The 15,213-nt window shown below is 39.5% G+C and overlaps 1 protein-coding gene across 4 annotated transcripts in view; it reads right to left on the bottom strand.

The window, feature by feature from the left end:
• The window catches only part of Tmem117 (transmembrane protein 117), a 429,918-nt gene that overhangs the window by 76,244 nt on the left and 338,461 nt on the right, over positions 1-15,213 (bottom strand). For all 4 annotated transcript variants that reach the window (XM_060388753.1, XM_060388754.1, XM_060388755.1 and 1 more), the window contains one exon: positions 1,674-1,833. In XM_060388753.1, the coding sequence (XP_060244736.1) occupies positions 1,674-1,833 (160 nt within the window). The remainder of the gene's footprint in view (positions 1-1,673; positions 1,834-15,213) is intronic.

Below are 15,213 nucleotides of genomic sequence, written 5' to 3' on the forward strand. Positions count from 1 at the left end.
TCAGCATTTTACAAACTCTACATTTTTATGGGTCAAAAAAAAGTCTAGAATGGCTTTTCTGTTCTAATACTGCTGTGTCTGTGCATATAAATCCTGTCTTTGCTTTCTTCTGTTTGTCTTTATTGGGCACTTTTTAAATGAATCTGTAATTTGTATACATTCTAATATCATGTTTTTTTCCACTGGAAGCCTTTGGCTTTAGTGAACGTATTTGGAAGAATACTTAAAATTTGCAGAAGCAGGGAGGGAGAAAAGGTTTGCAGTGTCAGCTGATGAAGGAGTACTCTCCAGCACACAAATCCAAACAAATCAAAAGAGATAATAGTCTATTTGGCTGCTAATACCTTTGACTCTAAAATGGGGTCAGAGAAGTGCCAGTGGGCCATTTAGCAAGAGTGAGAATTTATCATCAGAAAGAATATTAGGAAACAGAATAAGATAAAATGGACTTTATACAAGTAATGTGTGATATATTATTGCATAATTGCTACAAACTCAAACTGGAACTCTGTAGAGGAGGTCCCACAGCTAATGGGATACAGAACTGGAGCCCACCAATGATCCCTGACCTCATGCCCTCCTCTATGAAAAAGTATCTTGCAGAAAATGAAAAAGAAATATATCAGTTTCTAGAAGAGATAAAAGTTTTCAAGCTTATGTCTTCAGATAGTTTTAAACTATAATGTATTTTAAAATACAACCCTTTAGAAGCAGTGATATACTATAAGTACCACACTGAAACCAATGCCCAGGATATGTAACAAAACAAAACACTATTGTTCTGCTTTTCAACAATACAATAGCTCTCCTAAAGGCCCCTCTTTGCCTCTAGAAACAAAAAACCAATCTGCTATCCTGCAAAATCTCACATAAATTCAGAACACAATGGAGTCCCCTCTCCCTTTGGCAGCACCAGCCATTGTTCTCATGACTTATAGTGCCTTGGGGGTGGGGAGGTACAAAATTGCCTTATGAAAGCAATAAGAAAATGTCTAGCAAATGGATAGACATTTAATGAGCAAGATAAAGCACCAAGAAACAGCAAATGTCTCTTTCTGTCTCTCTGAAAAGAACACTCCTACACTCCAAACACTCGCCCCAGCAGCTATCACTAGTAACACTCACTACCAGTGATGATCTCTTACAAAAATATCTATTGCTAAGCAGGATGGAAACACTGTTTACATGAAACGGCAGTGTCTCTGGTGAATACTGAAAATGATCATTTTCATAACCAGAAAAGCACCTTCACTTTACTCCATTCCAACTGCTACAACCCTTGCTTGTGTTGCTTTGACTATTGCTTTTCTGCTTTGCTGGCTTTCTATCGTTTTCACCTTTGAGCAAGAGTGTCACCAAAAGACAAATTTCCATCTTGTTTTGCTTCCTGCACAATCCCTGCTTAATAACAATAATAATAATGCTCTACATCATTTCCAGGCCCTGCCTAACAATGTTCATAAAATGAATTCTCTCACATACACCAATAAGGAACAAAACAAACCAAACCAAACAAAACAAACAGTTGTCTTTTCTGCCCAGTGAAATTGCTGATGAAATGATTAGAGAAAGCCCCATTAATCACAACTAAGTTCTTCTCAGATGTGTGGAGCCCATTCGTATACCAAGAACAAAGCATAGAGCAGCTTCGGAGAGAGGAGGGAAACACTTACCTGCATCACAATGAGGAGGTCAAAGACCAAGATGAAAGAAGCAAGGAAAGCTCTGGAAACCTCATCACTGGGCAAAAATCCACGATTCAGTTTGTCCCAGCTGATCCAGTCGGTTGTGATGACCAGTACCACCACGGAAGTCAGGGTAAAGAGGACAGTCCTGCAATGAGCAAAGCACGCATCACACAAAGATACGGATGCTAACAGGTGCTGGTTGTCTCTATTGTACTAGTGTCTATAATACCCACCCTAAAGTGTAGCCTCCAAAAGACATCAGTGGGGTGCTTTCTTTAAAAAAAAAAAGCAGTTAATAAATTATAATAGAATCTCTTCCAAGACATCCCTGAAGAACATTGTGGTGATGATTATGAAAGAAATGTTAAGAGCAAAATTATTACAAACAACCTTGGTTAGTATAGTTAGTATTTTGAAGAGAACAATATATACTGTTTCTATTACATTGACTCATTTAACTGAGGTCCGGGGACAGGAGAATGGAAACACATTAGGTACTTGGGAAAAGGTGAGCAGTTTCCTGGATTCTACTGGCCTCTTTAACCTGACCACAGCTAGCCTATTTCCCAATAAAATACAGAGCGTGGAAGGCCTGTTGCTTCAGGCCCATTTCCCATCATGTACTACACATTCTTTGGTGTACAATAAGAAAAACTGTTCTTTTCTCACAAGTCTTCATAACACTCTTAAATTACTTCTAGTTATACTTAGAATTTAGTATTTGTTGAAATTAGACTTTCTATAAAATAAAATAATCAAATTAGTTTTAATATTAACATTAAAAGTCATTTTGAAACTTGCATGGTGAGACTTAATCTAGAAGAAAATTGCCCAAACTAACATTGGGCTTCTGTTGTCACCTGAATATCACTTAAAACTTCATGAAGGAAGGCACATTTTTCTGAAATGAATTTAGTTAGAAAGAAAGAAAGAAATGAAAGAAGAAAAATAAATGGAAAAAGGAGGGGAAGAAGGAATGGGGAAGAGAGGGAGGGGAAACAAGAAAAACATGAATGTGGACTAAAACCACAGAATATATTCCCACTCGGCATTTTGCTCACTAACAATTTTTAAACTAATGTTTTATTAATTCTTTGAGAACTTCACACAGTATTTTTTAATCATAGTCACTTCCCCAAATCCACCCCTTCCTCCCTTCCTACACTCCTAAAGTTCTCCTTTTTTTAATTTATGTTTTTAAAGAACGCCCAAACACTGACCTCAATATATGTAGCCTAACTACCGTTGGGAGCAGGGCCTGCCATGGAGGTCACATCATTAATGAAAACGGACTCTCCTCATTCAGCAACTGCCAATGTCATAACTCCTCAGCTGGGCTGAGAGTCCATCCCCACCCACCCCACTCCTCCACGATGGGGTTTTGTCTGGCTTGAGCTTGTGCAGCTCTTGTGCATGCTGTCAAAACTGATGCGTGCTTAACACATGTTAACTGCCCTATTGTGTGTAGAAAAGGATTTCCTTGAAGTCAGCCACACACTGCTCTTACAATCTTCCTGCTCCCGTGTCCATTCCCGCACCTCGAGGGAAGGTGTGTGATTTATGCATAACAACTTTTAATAATTGGCAGCTCAAAATAAGCAATATGAATCTTCCTGGAAGTCTCTTTCAATGGCAAAATGTGTAATTTCTGCACATTATATTTCTCAGAAAATGCCTGTTCCTTTTCCATGAGCTCAATTTGAAGTAAGTCATACTTTGATATAATGAATACAAAATATTCCCTAGAGATTTTCTACCCACAGATAGAAAAGCCACATTACATCTTTAAAAATTTGAATAATAACCTGTTAAATAGAAATTTCACTTTTCTTCTGCTATAGTAATTAGAAGTAAAAATCCATCTTGAAAGACGCTGGGTATCATATGTAGGGTGTTTCAAATAAGCACCCATGGAGTAATTGAACACCTTGCCTGGCTATTAGAAAGTTTGTAAAAGACTGTTCCGGTGGTGATACTACAACGAGTACCGCTTTTGAACTCAAAAAAAATCTAGAACCGAATAACAGAAGGAATTCTAGAGAAATCACAAATGTGGAGATTAAACACCATGCTCCAGAATGTCAAGTGTCAAAGAAGAAATGAAGAACAGAATGAAATGGGATCTAAAGACGATGAAAATAGAAACGAACATACCAGTGCACACGGGATGAGGGGAGAGGTCCAGAGTAAGTCTATAGCAGAACCTCCCATATTAAAACAAAAGAGAGCTTTCCACCAAGAAGCTAACTGTGTATCTCAAGGAACTCTAAAAGCAATGAGGCTTAAACTCAGCATGAGAAAGGAGATCAGAATTAAAAGAGGTAATATACAGACAACAGAAAGAATGCAAATCACCACCAAGGTAAAGAAAAGATTAATCATTTTATCGTTTTGGTGACAAAATGATACAAATCAATAAAGCTACATATAAGAAATGAAACATTACAATGCATACCACAGAGAATTTCAGAAAATATTACAAGCAAGAATAAGGCATCTGGGATGAGCAGATACACTCCTAGAGACACACAGTCCACCAAGAACGAGTTAGAAAGCAGCCTGAATAGAACAGGAGTAAGTAAATGACTGAACCGCTGTTCAGAAACCTCATGATGCAGATGAACAGGAACTGACACCAAGTCAGTAAGAGGGATTTCAGTCGTCCCTTCCCAGACACTCCCAGATATTCAGAAAGAACACATCTGGGTTCAGTTTATATGATAGCATTACTGATGTCAAGGTTAGACAAAAATAAATCAATGTTACAGAAAATATTCCCAATAAACATAGGTATAATTATTCTTAGCAAATTGGCAGCATGTAGAAGGCCTGAAGTTGTTATCCATGGGATACACGAAGATAATACAATAATTAAAAAATGAAGGGTGATAATAATGAACACCTCAGTAGGTGTGAAAACACTTTTGACAAAATTCAGCATCCTTTCATATTAATAAAAAAAAAAAAAACTCCACAGATTAGATATAGATTCATGTGAAACTTAACTCTGAGGCCACATTCTGTGAAATCTATCTCCGTGTGAGTTTGCTTTATACCTAGCATGTGTGGCACAGACAGCTGTAGAGGTGGCCCATCCCTGACACACCGATATATGGGGTTAGGAGGAATGCACATTGACAGAATTAACGGGCACATAACATGTTCACAGGGTACCTTATGCTCAATGGAGAACGCTCAGTTTTTCTTCACGGGAGCAAGACAAGGATGCATATTCTCATCACTTGTATTCAACAATATAGATGTATGGCCAAAGGAATTAGGCAAGGAAAATAAATAAAAGGCAGAGAAATTATATTATCTGCTTTTATTTGACATGATTGCATATTTAGAAACACCAAACACTCACAAACTGTTTGAACTAAAAACGTGAGTGACGTGGGTGAATAGAAAAACCAACATACAAAACCAGCCATGTGTCTGTACACTAACAGCAAAAGATCAGTAAACAAATGAGGAGAATAATTTCATCTTTAAAAGACTCAAAATGAACAATAATACAATGAAATAAATTTAGCCAAAGAAATAAAATAACTGCACAAAAAAATGTACAGTTTGAAGATGAATAAATGAAAAAAAAATCTTGTACCCATGCATCAAATAAATGAACAGTTAAAATGTCCGTACACCACCCAAAAGTTTATACTATTCGATGTAATTTCTACGAAGATTATGATGACTTTTTTTCACTAAAATAGAAAGACAATTCTAGGTTCACATGAAACTATTAGAGATATGGAATCATCAGAAAAATATTTTAAAAAATAAATCTGGGTATTACAAATAAAGCTTGTTTGAACATACATAGTTGAACAAATGTCCTTACTGAATGGTGGGACATCTTTTGGGTATATGCCTAGGAGTGATATAGCTGGATCTTGAGGTAGTACTATTTCTAATTTTCTAAGAAAGTGCCAGATTGATTTCCAAGGTGGTTATACAAGGTTACATTCCCAAGAGCAATGGAGGAGGGTTCTCCTTTCTCCACATCCTCTCCAGCATGCATTATCCCTTGAGTTTTTGATCTTAGCCATTCTGATGAGTGTGAGGTGAAATCTCAGGGTCCTTTGGGTTTTCATTTCCTGAATGAATAATGATGTTGGACTCCACAAGGAGAACAACAGAGCCAAAATACCTGGGCCCAGGGTGGCCTGAAGCGAACAATACTCCAACCAAGGACCATGCATAGAGAGGACTTAGACCCCCTGTTCAAAGGAAGCCTGTTGGCTGCTCGGGTCCCAAGTGGGTTTCCTAGTAAGGGGTACTGGAGCTGTCTCTGACATGAACTCAGTGGCAGGCTCTTTGATCACCTCCCTCTGGGGGGTGCAGCCTTGCCAGGCCACAGACGAAGATGAATACAACCAGCCTTGTTGAGATCTGATAAGCTAGGGTCAGATAGAAGGGGAGGAGGTCCTCCCCTATCAGGGGACTACGGAAAAGGCATAGGGGGAGAAGAGGAAGAGTGGGTGGGACTGGGTGATGAGGGAAGGGGCTGTAGTGGGGATATAAAGTGAATAAATTCTAATAAATAAATATGTAAATAAATTAAATTTAAAAATAAAAGAAAATGAAATAAAAAAGAAAAAATAAATCTGGAGATACCATATTTCCTGATTTCATACTATAATACAAATTTGCATGAACGAAATAATTTATATATAAGCATACACATAAACCCTCTTAAAATTGGAAAGACTAGAAATAAATGCACACATATATAGTCAAATAAGTTTGGAGAGCAGTACTACGAATATACAATACACATGGTAGTTAATCCAATAAAGGCACAAGAAGTGGATAGCCACGTGCAAAGAATGAGACTGAATCCATACCTACATTAGGTACAAAAACATTAGAAGCTGAAATATATGCCCTGAAACCAATAAACATTCTAGGAGGAAGCAGGAAAAACTCTTCACTGTTGGTTTTGTAAGTTATTTTATAGATCTGACACGAAAAGCATAGGGAAACTTTTTTTAAATGAACAAATAAGATGATATCAAACGAGGAAAACACATAGCAAAGGAAACTATTGGGAACATAACAATGAAATGGGAGATTATGTCTGGAAACCTATACGTCTGCCACGGGATCAATACATAGAGTGTAAGTAACTCAGTAGCACAAAATCTAACAGTGCAATAGGGAAAAGACCCAAAGAGACAGCTCTTGAGAGAAGGCATGCAAATGCTCAGCAGGTACAGTCCAGCCTTGATACAGGGGTTTGCGCCTCTGCTTACTGCACCTTGTTATTCCTTGTTCAATTGCTCTCCGTGGGAGGCCTGCTCTTTTCTGAAGGGAAACAGAGGAGAAGTGTTGCTGCCTTAAGGGGTGGGAGGAGTGGCAAGGGCGGGGGCTGAAAGGAGTGGAGAGAGGGGAGGGGAAACTAACCTGAAGGGAGGAGCAAGGGAGAACCATGCTGAGATATTGCTTCCCACTGATAGCCTGACTAGCATCAGAAAGGCAAGAGGTAAAGGCTGGTGAGGATATAGTGGAAGTGAGCCCAGTGCATGGCTGATGGGACCATCCATTGACACAAAGTTCTAACATTCACCACTCTTAAGAACCCTTTGTAATTGTTTTCATGGCTTTGTTGTGTACTTCCATTTTGACAAAGGGTATTGCTACAGATCTCAAGAAACAGTTCCTGGTAACATTTTATTGCTCCAAAGGGAAATTAAAGGAGGTATTCTGCCTGATATTTAATTTTTAATAGTACAAAAGGAATAAAAATGGCAATCATTAAATATGCATGCCTACAGCTGAAAGAGAGGGCCCTAAAAATAAGTCTCAGGAGGACAGCAGAAAGAAAAGAAAATGGAAAACAAAACACGTTAATTAGTTATACCATGCTGAATGTGAAATACACAGACACACATGCCAGTCACTGAGAGGGAAACCCTCATACCTACCTGCAGATATAAAAGTGTTGCCGGCGGCCACTTTCTCTCACCACTTCTTATAAAACAAGCTTTACCACGCTGATAATTTGGTCTAAACCACCAGATTTTGTTTTTGTTTTGGAAAAAAAAAAAGACTCAAAAAAAGTTAATTTTTAATTTTTCTAACATTTTTATTATTAGCATATCATAACCTGTCATAACCTGTGCAAGGTGTGGTCTCTTAGTGGAAGCCTTGGACTGTGGCTTCCCTGTGTTATGTTTGTAGCCAGAAGCAACCTGCTTTTCCATCTCATTGAGAATATAATACTGTGGAAGTTAAACTCCTGAGCTTAACTTTGAAGAGTAAAACACAAGAGCCTGACAGGTTCTGATGGGAAACAGTTAAAAGCTGTCTTATGGCATTAAACATTCAACCTCACGAAGGTGAGCCTGATGGTAACATCCTTGGTTTCTTGTTTAATCAATGATTGAAATGAAAGATAATTAGTCTGAATTGTGGGCTTTGGGGAGCTTTGGCTTTTCTCTTTAAGGAGTATGCAATTATGCAATTATCTGGAGTATTTTTCTTCCAGACCGTACCCAGTGCCAGCATGACATACTGGCTCATCAATTTCACCATCTCTGGTTTCTGGCATTCATTCAGATGGAAAGACCTCATACATAATTACCGGCTTCAGCGGTTAGTCTCTTCACTTTCATGACTTCAAATTTAGTTTCTGTCCTTTCCATCCAATGTTGCCAATAGCGCTTGTTTATTTTTATATTGTTTTACTTTTTGAAATTAGAATGACATCCATTCCCTGATCCCTTTCCTCCCTCACACCTCTCCGGTGAACTGCCCCCTTCTCTCAAATCCACAGCCTCTTTGAATACAACCTGCTCATTCCTCATAATGTTACTCGTGCATGTACGACTTCAGGGCTGACTACCTGGCATTGGATAACCAATTAGGGAGCTTTCTCCTTGTGGGAGAGACAATTCATCCTTCTCTCGGCATTCCCTAGTTGCCTGTGGTTCTTTATCTAGGGTTGGGGAACCCATGAGAGTTCCCTTTTCATGTTAGCATGTCTGTTTGGTTCAGGGCTTGGTTTAGGCAGCCATGTTGTTGAGATTTTATTGGGTGAAGCTCCCCTATAATTTCTAGGGGACACAGTTTCACAGCAGATTTTCTGGTCCTCTGAATCTTATAATTTTTTTTGACCTCGTCTCCCAAAATGTTTCATAGTCCATAGGTAGAGGAGTTGTATTGTAACTGTATCAACTGGGGCGGGAACCACACGGTCACTTACTCTCTATGACAAAGGAGGAGAGCTATACTTATAAAGATAAACATTTATAATGCAGACAGGAGTTACGCTGCCATGGTAAAGTGGTGGTTATAGGTTTTTCTTCAAAGTCTACAGCCTCATTAGCCCCAGCTAAGTTGTCTAGGTACCAGTACCAGGCACGATTCCCTTCTCAGTGACCAGGCCTTACGTCCAAATAGGTGCCTGTTGGCTACCTCCAAGGATTGATGCTATCACATCCTTAGGGTTATCATGCCATGCTGGTCATCACTGTAGGTCAAAGGAATCATAGCTAGTTAGGATTATTGGTTTCTTGCCTCCATTGGAAATTTGCAGGGTTCTTTCTGTTGCCATGAAGGCTAGTCCTCAGGGAAGAGGCCAGACCCAACTCTGATCCTCCAGATCAGATGCTTCAGCAATACTGACTTACCTTCCACCTCTGGGAGGCAACCAAGGGCTACACTAGCCTATCATGTTGTGGCAGTCTCCTAAACTCCCCAGACCAACAACTCAAAAGGGGATTTCTCACGTATGCTCTCGGGTTTTTGTTAGTATATGGCTCTTTGGCAGAGTGTTGTCAGCCTTGGTGAGAAAACGTCATTAAAACTATGTATGTATATGCATACATATAGACTTATGTGCATCATATGTAATTTTAGGTAAGTAGATAATAACATGATTCATTATCATTTTTTCAGACATCCTTTCTGTTATTTCATGACTTGGAATGCAGGATCAAGAAGGGTTACAGGAAATTTCCTAGTCCAGTGGTCCCCATATCTAGCACAGTGGGACCACAACATTGATGCTAAAGAAAAGTGAATTCACATGTGCTTATTGGGGACATTAAAGAAGACGATTCCAAGAGGCTAGGACATTTTCTTGTGTCATACAATATGCCAGAGACAGAAAATTGGGGTTCAGATTTAGAGCTGGAGATGGCTCAACAGTTAAGAGTGCTTACTTTCTTTGCAGAGTATGTGGGCTTAGTTCCCAGCACTCACACGGCTGCCTGCAACCATTTTTAACTCCAGCTCCAGAAATCTGACACATCATCTGGCTTCTTTGGGCTCCTGCACCTAAGTGATGCACAGACATACACTCAAGTACACCCATACACACCCACACCTAAAAATAAATAAGTATTTTAAATCACCACATAATCCAGATCTGCTGATACCAGAACTCTCCAAGTCAAAAAATTACTCCTCATCAGCCAGACATCTGCAGAAATTCTCAATGATTTAATATAGTTGAACCTCATTTACAAGTGATATATTCATCTTGTAGCTTAGCCAAATGTCTATTATATATGGTGATTGGATACAGACAGCACACATAAATAAATCCACATTATCACTAAAACACTATGCTTTAAAATGTACCAAAAACATAAGCATCAAAGTGTGCTGATGCCATGTGCTTTCCCTCAGAATCACCCTGAGGTACCTTTTCCAAGTTGTCATGAGAGACCAAAAAGATTAAAAATTAGCAGGTATTGTTAAGGCCTGAACTATGTGGGTGGAGAAGTCCAGGAATGCCCTGAGGGGAAGGATTGCCTTACTGCATTCTTTCCCCACCTACTAGAGATAACAGTTGCTAGGAAACTGGCCCATCCCCCTAGGGAGGGACACCAGGTCATTATGGTCTGGGGACCTTCCTATAGACAATCGATTCAAAATGTAACATCTTGACCAATAGATGCTTGCCAGGCAGGAATCGCCCCTGCCTTGGGCATGCTGGGATGGACCAGAATCTATCAATCACCCAACTAACCTGGGGGCCGCGCGCTCAGCACCGCCAAAGCGGTGGGGCTGTGTAGGCCCAAGCTGCCGCTTATAATTTACAATAAAAAGACCCTCATGTGTTTTGCACCGGAGTCGATTCCTGTAGATCTTTTGGGGGCTCGTGAACTGGGTATAACAGTCACACAGCCGGAAATCAGGCAGGATATCAAGAGACAAAGGAGTTAGCCTTCACTCTGAACAATGCACAAAGGGCTCAATTGTTTGGGGTTAATTTTCATGTGGTTTTATTTTAATGACACAGAAAACAGGCATGTCCAAAGTCATCTCACTAATATAAGTTGTATCAAACAAAATTGCCAATATTTGACAATGAGCAGTCATGTGATCCAACACAAGTTACTTTAGTGTATTTTATATATTAATCACTATTCATATTCTCAAGATGTAATATTTTAGTTCAGACAAGAGTATCATTTGGCTTTCTGATCATGCTGCACAATTCATATACTCCTATATGATTAAAAAAAAAAAACAACCCTTATTTCTTTCTGCAATACTCTAGTTAAATGTTGGGATTCAACCAAAACAATTCAGATTGTATTTCACCTCTCTGAGAAATAAACTGTATATCCTATTTAAGATGAAAGATTTAACTACCATTTCAATAAATAATACATAAATAGATATAGTCTCACATTTCAAAGTGTTAAGTACATAAAATGTGATCTAACAAAGCAATTGAAATTACTTAATATCATAAATTTTGCATTAAAAAATTAAAATGAAACAAGCCAGCCTACAGAGCGCAACTCTCCTTTTTTTTTTTCTTTTTTTTTTTTTTACTGTGCAGCCAAGAGACAGATCAAACTTTCCCTCTGAATGTGCACTGCCAGCACACCAGTCACAGATGGCCATGGGAGAACGCCAACATTTCTCATTTGTTTTAATTATCAGTGTTACTACCATAATTCCACAAGAAAACCAGCTTGATCAAAGCAGCTCCTCCCAAAACAGGTGAAGCAGCTCGCTGCTGCAGCCCAGCTGATGGAGTCAGGCTTCCCCTAAGAAAGAGCAACCTCTGGGAGCCCGCTTTGGAGACCAGGAGCACCATGGGAGAACAGAGGTAGAAGCTTGCCGAGTGACCCCATCAAAGAGTGCGGCGGCCCCACATGGCTTTCATTAAGTAAACGCTGCTGCCAGCATTTGGCTACTCTGCACACATTCATTAACACAGGATCCCTGAGAAAGAAGATGCAGTCAACTCATCTTGTTTGCAGCTCTGCTGGGAGCCAGGGCCTGGACCGGAAATTATTAGATTCTAACGTTGTCTATTAAACCATACATTTATATATGATTTATCTTTATATCTCTCAGTCACTTCATCAAGAAGTGCCCTGAACAGGGAGGCGCTCAAACAATTCTGAACAATTGAAGTGAAGAAATAACTTAGACACGCTTGCTCCCAAAAGGCCGGAAGAGAGCTGGCGGAAGTACAGCATTTGGTTACAAGGTTTGAGAGAACAGTGCCCTGGCATCCTGATCTGCATAAACAATGCTGACTGGGTTCCTGCAGCATCCACCATCAAAACCATTTAGACGTGGACACTGGCAGTCCTACAGCAGTGGCAACAAACAAAGTAACCTCCCCAGATTCCTCGGGATGTCTTGGTATCCTCTGTCCACCACTGGGCAGTGTTAGCTGTTTAATCAGAGACAACTGAGTTATCCACTCCAATGTTTAGCTAATTCCACACAGAACCATTGTTTTCCTTTTGTTCCGTATTTTAAGTATAAACTATAAACTATAATAAAAATATTTACCAGCTTGATTAGCAACGAGCCACACATTGGTGTGCAGAAGGCGAACATTCAGCGATTTAAGCTGGGGCAGCAAATGTTTGCTGCTCACTCTTCAGCAGGCTCAGAAACAAGCTTAACTCATGACGCTATCTCCAGTGCTTACAGAGAACACAGTGATGCCTGTGCTATGCAAAGTTGACTTAGATGGGTCCGACTCAGCTGCTAAGAGTTCAGCAAGCTTGCACAAAGCCCGGGGTTTGGCCTGCACTCCTGCACAAACCGAGATTGTTTGTGTATGCTTGTCCTACCAGCGGGCAGGAGGTGGAAGCAGGAGGGTCAGGAGTTCATTGTCATCCTGAGCTATGCAGCCAGCTCAAAGCCAACCTCTGATATGCAAAATACTCTGCCTCAAAAGAGCAAGCAGGTTGGATGTACCTAGTACACATGTTAATCCCGTGTGGCTGGCAGTAAACTCACCCAGGCCACTCTGACCAGTGAGTTACCTGCCCTGTGCACAGTAAATGACCCACCAAGTCAACAGAGAGAAGGGTGAAAGGCTTTTACCCCTGGTGTAAAATATGAAAAGTTCGGAAAAAGAAGCCATGAGAAACACAGAGCTATAGTTAGTAATGACAGATACTGCCCGTAAAGACTTCAGTGTTGTTTAATTAAAGCAAAATGATAGCTATGGTACTCCAGACGTATTCTTCACTTTTAAAAACAGGGAGTTGAGGGTTATCATAAGCATATCAAATTAAATCTTTTGTTAACTTGGCTTTGAAAAGAAAAACTGAGAGACTAAGTTAGGGTGCTGGCAGGTGGGGAGAAGAGAACAATGACCATCCCTCGTTTGCTTAAAGATTGGATGAGGATGCAGTGCTAAACAGGCATTTCTCCTGATAGTTTGCAATGTTGATCAAACTAAGATGTGTGTGACTGAATCAGAATCAATGACCACAGTAAGTTTTACGTTTTATCTCAGACATCTCTTGAAGAAGACATGTTTTTGATGGATTTCCCATGAAGAAAGTGATTCCTGTAGCTTCTCTTTAGTACCCCCGGCATACAAAGACTTTCTTATGATCACAGGCATATGATGTATGACTAGGAAGGAAGGACAAACAGAAAATACTTTTAAGACAAATAGATGACAGGAGTCCGTCTACCAAACACCAGAGCTCATCAGGAATTGTGCACTACAGGTATGGGCTCATGTCCCTGACCCTGCGACCATCTCCTGGCTGCCACTGCAAAGGGAGAATATTGCATTGCACATTGCTGACCTATATTCTATCATAATGTTGAATATTCAGAACTGAACCATCACAGGTCAGAGGGAAGTCAGAGGAAAGAACTGAAACAAGAGCTCAAAACTCCAGAAACAAAACAAGGTCTTAAGGAACAGAGACCAAGGATGGAGTAATCTTGAATACATCTTTCTTCAACATACGATTGCTTTAAAAATGGCAAATTTGGTATCTTACTTGCTGTTCTATTGCTGTGAAAAGATGTCACAGCTAGGGCAATGCTTATAAAAGAAAGCACTTAATGGGGAGCTTGCTTAAACTTTCTGAGGTTAGTCTAAGATCACTGTGGTGGGAAGCAGATAGTCATGATGCTGGAGCAGCACCTGAGAGCTTTACATCCTGGTCCACAAGCAATAGGCAGAGGGAGAGACAGACCCTAAAGCCCAACCCACATACCTCCTCCAACAAGGGCACACATACTCCAAGAAGGCCATATCTCCTAATCCTTCTCAAACAAAACTGGGTCTAAGCATACAAATATATAAGTGTATGGGAGCCATTCTCATCAAACCACCACCTTTGGATATACCTTTCAGATATTATCTATGTAAAATCATGTATTTTACATATATATGTATATTATCTATGTAACTCATGTATTTTATATATATGTATATCATCTATGTAAAATCATGTATTTTACACACACATATATATATGTACACATACATACATATGGGCTTAATTTAAGCCATTGCGCGCTCAGAATCTGAGAGTATTTTCCTGCTTCTTACCAGTAGAGATTCTGAGAGCAATACCCCCAAATAAGCTCACATATATAGTAAAGTACATGATTTTTATACTGGTAAGAAGCAGGAAAATATATGGATAATATACTATAAAACAATTAGGCTGTAACTGGCTCAATCAGTGTCTTAAACTTTCTAGGCTTCATTCCTTTAATACAGTTCCTCATTTTGGGTGACTCTCAACCATAAAATTATTTTTTCTGATACTTCATAGACATAACACTACTATTATTATAATTGGAATGTAATATCTGTGTATTCCAATGATCTTAGGTGACCCCTGTGAAAGGGTCATTAAACTTACAAAGGGGTCGTGGCCTACAGGCTGAGAACCATTGGGCTAAAGAGTTAAATTTTATTTATTAGCCAAATATTGGAGGCAAAGAATTTCCATCATATTCATGAATGTAAAACAGATGCACCAAGTCCTTCCTCTTTGTAGGAACATATTTCTCAGAAACAGATCTTGATTCTAATGTAATCATTACCTTATTAAGGGAACATGATTGGCAAACTACAAATCAGCACAAAAAATAAAAAAAAAAAGCCTACCTGTACTTTCTAACATAATTAAAAAGGCTCAGCATAATTAGTAAGATCTAGCTGTTGCGTGCCTGGCTGTAATAAGGAATAACAGAAGGTCTCAGGGAGGTACTAGAATTATGCTGTTCCTGGAAGAGGAAACTTAATGAAATAGAAGATGATGTCAGATAG

This window comes from Meriones unguiculatus, chromosome 8, assembly GCF_030254825.1.
Source record: "Meriones unguiculatus strain TT.TT164.6M chromosome 8, Bangor_MerUng_6.1, whole genome shotgun sequence".
Taxonomy (NCBI): Eukaryota; Metazoa; Chordata; class Mammalia; order Rodentia; family Muridae; genus Meriones; species Meriones unguiculatus.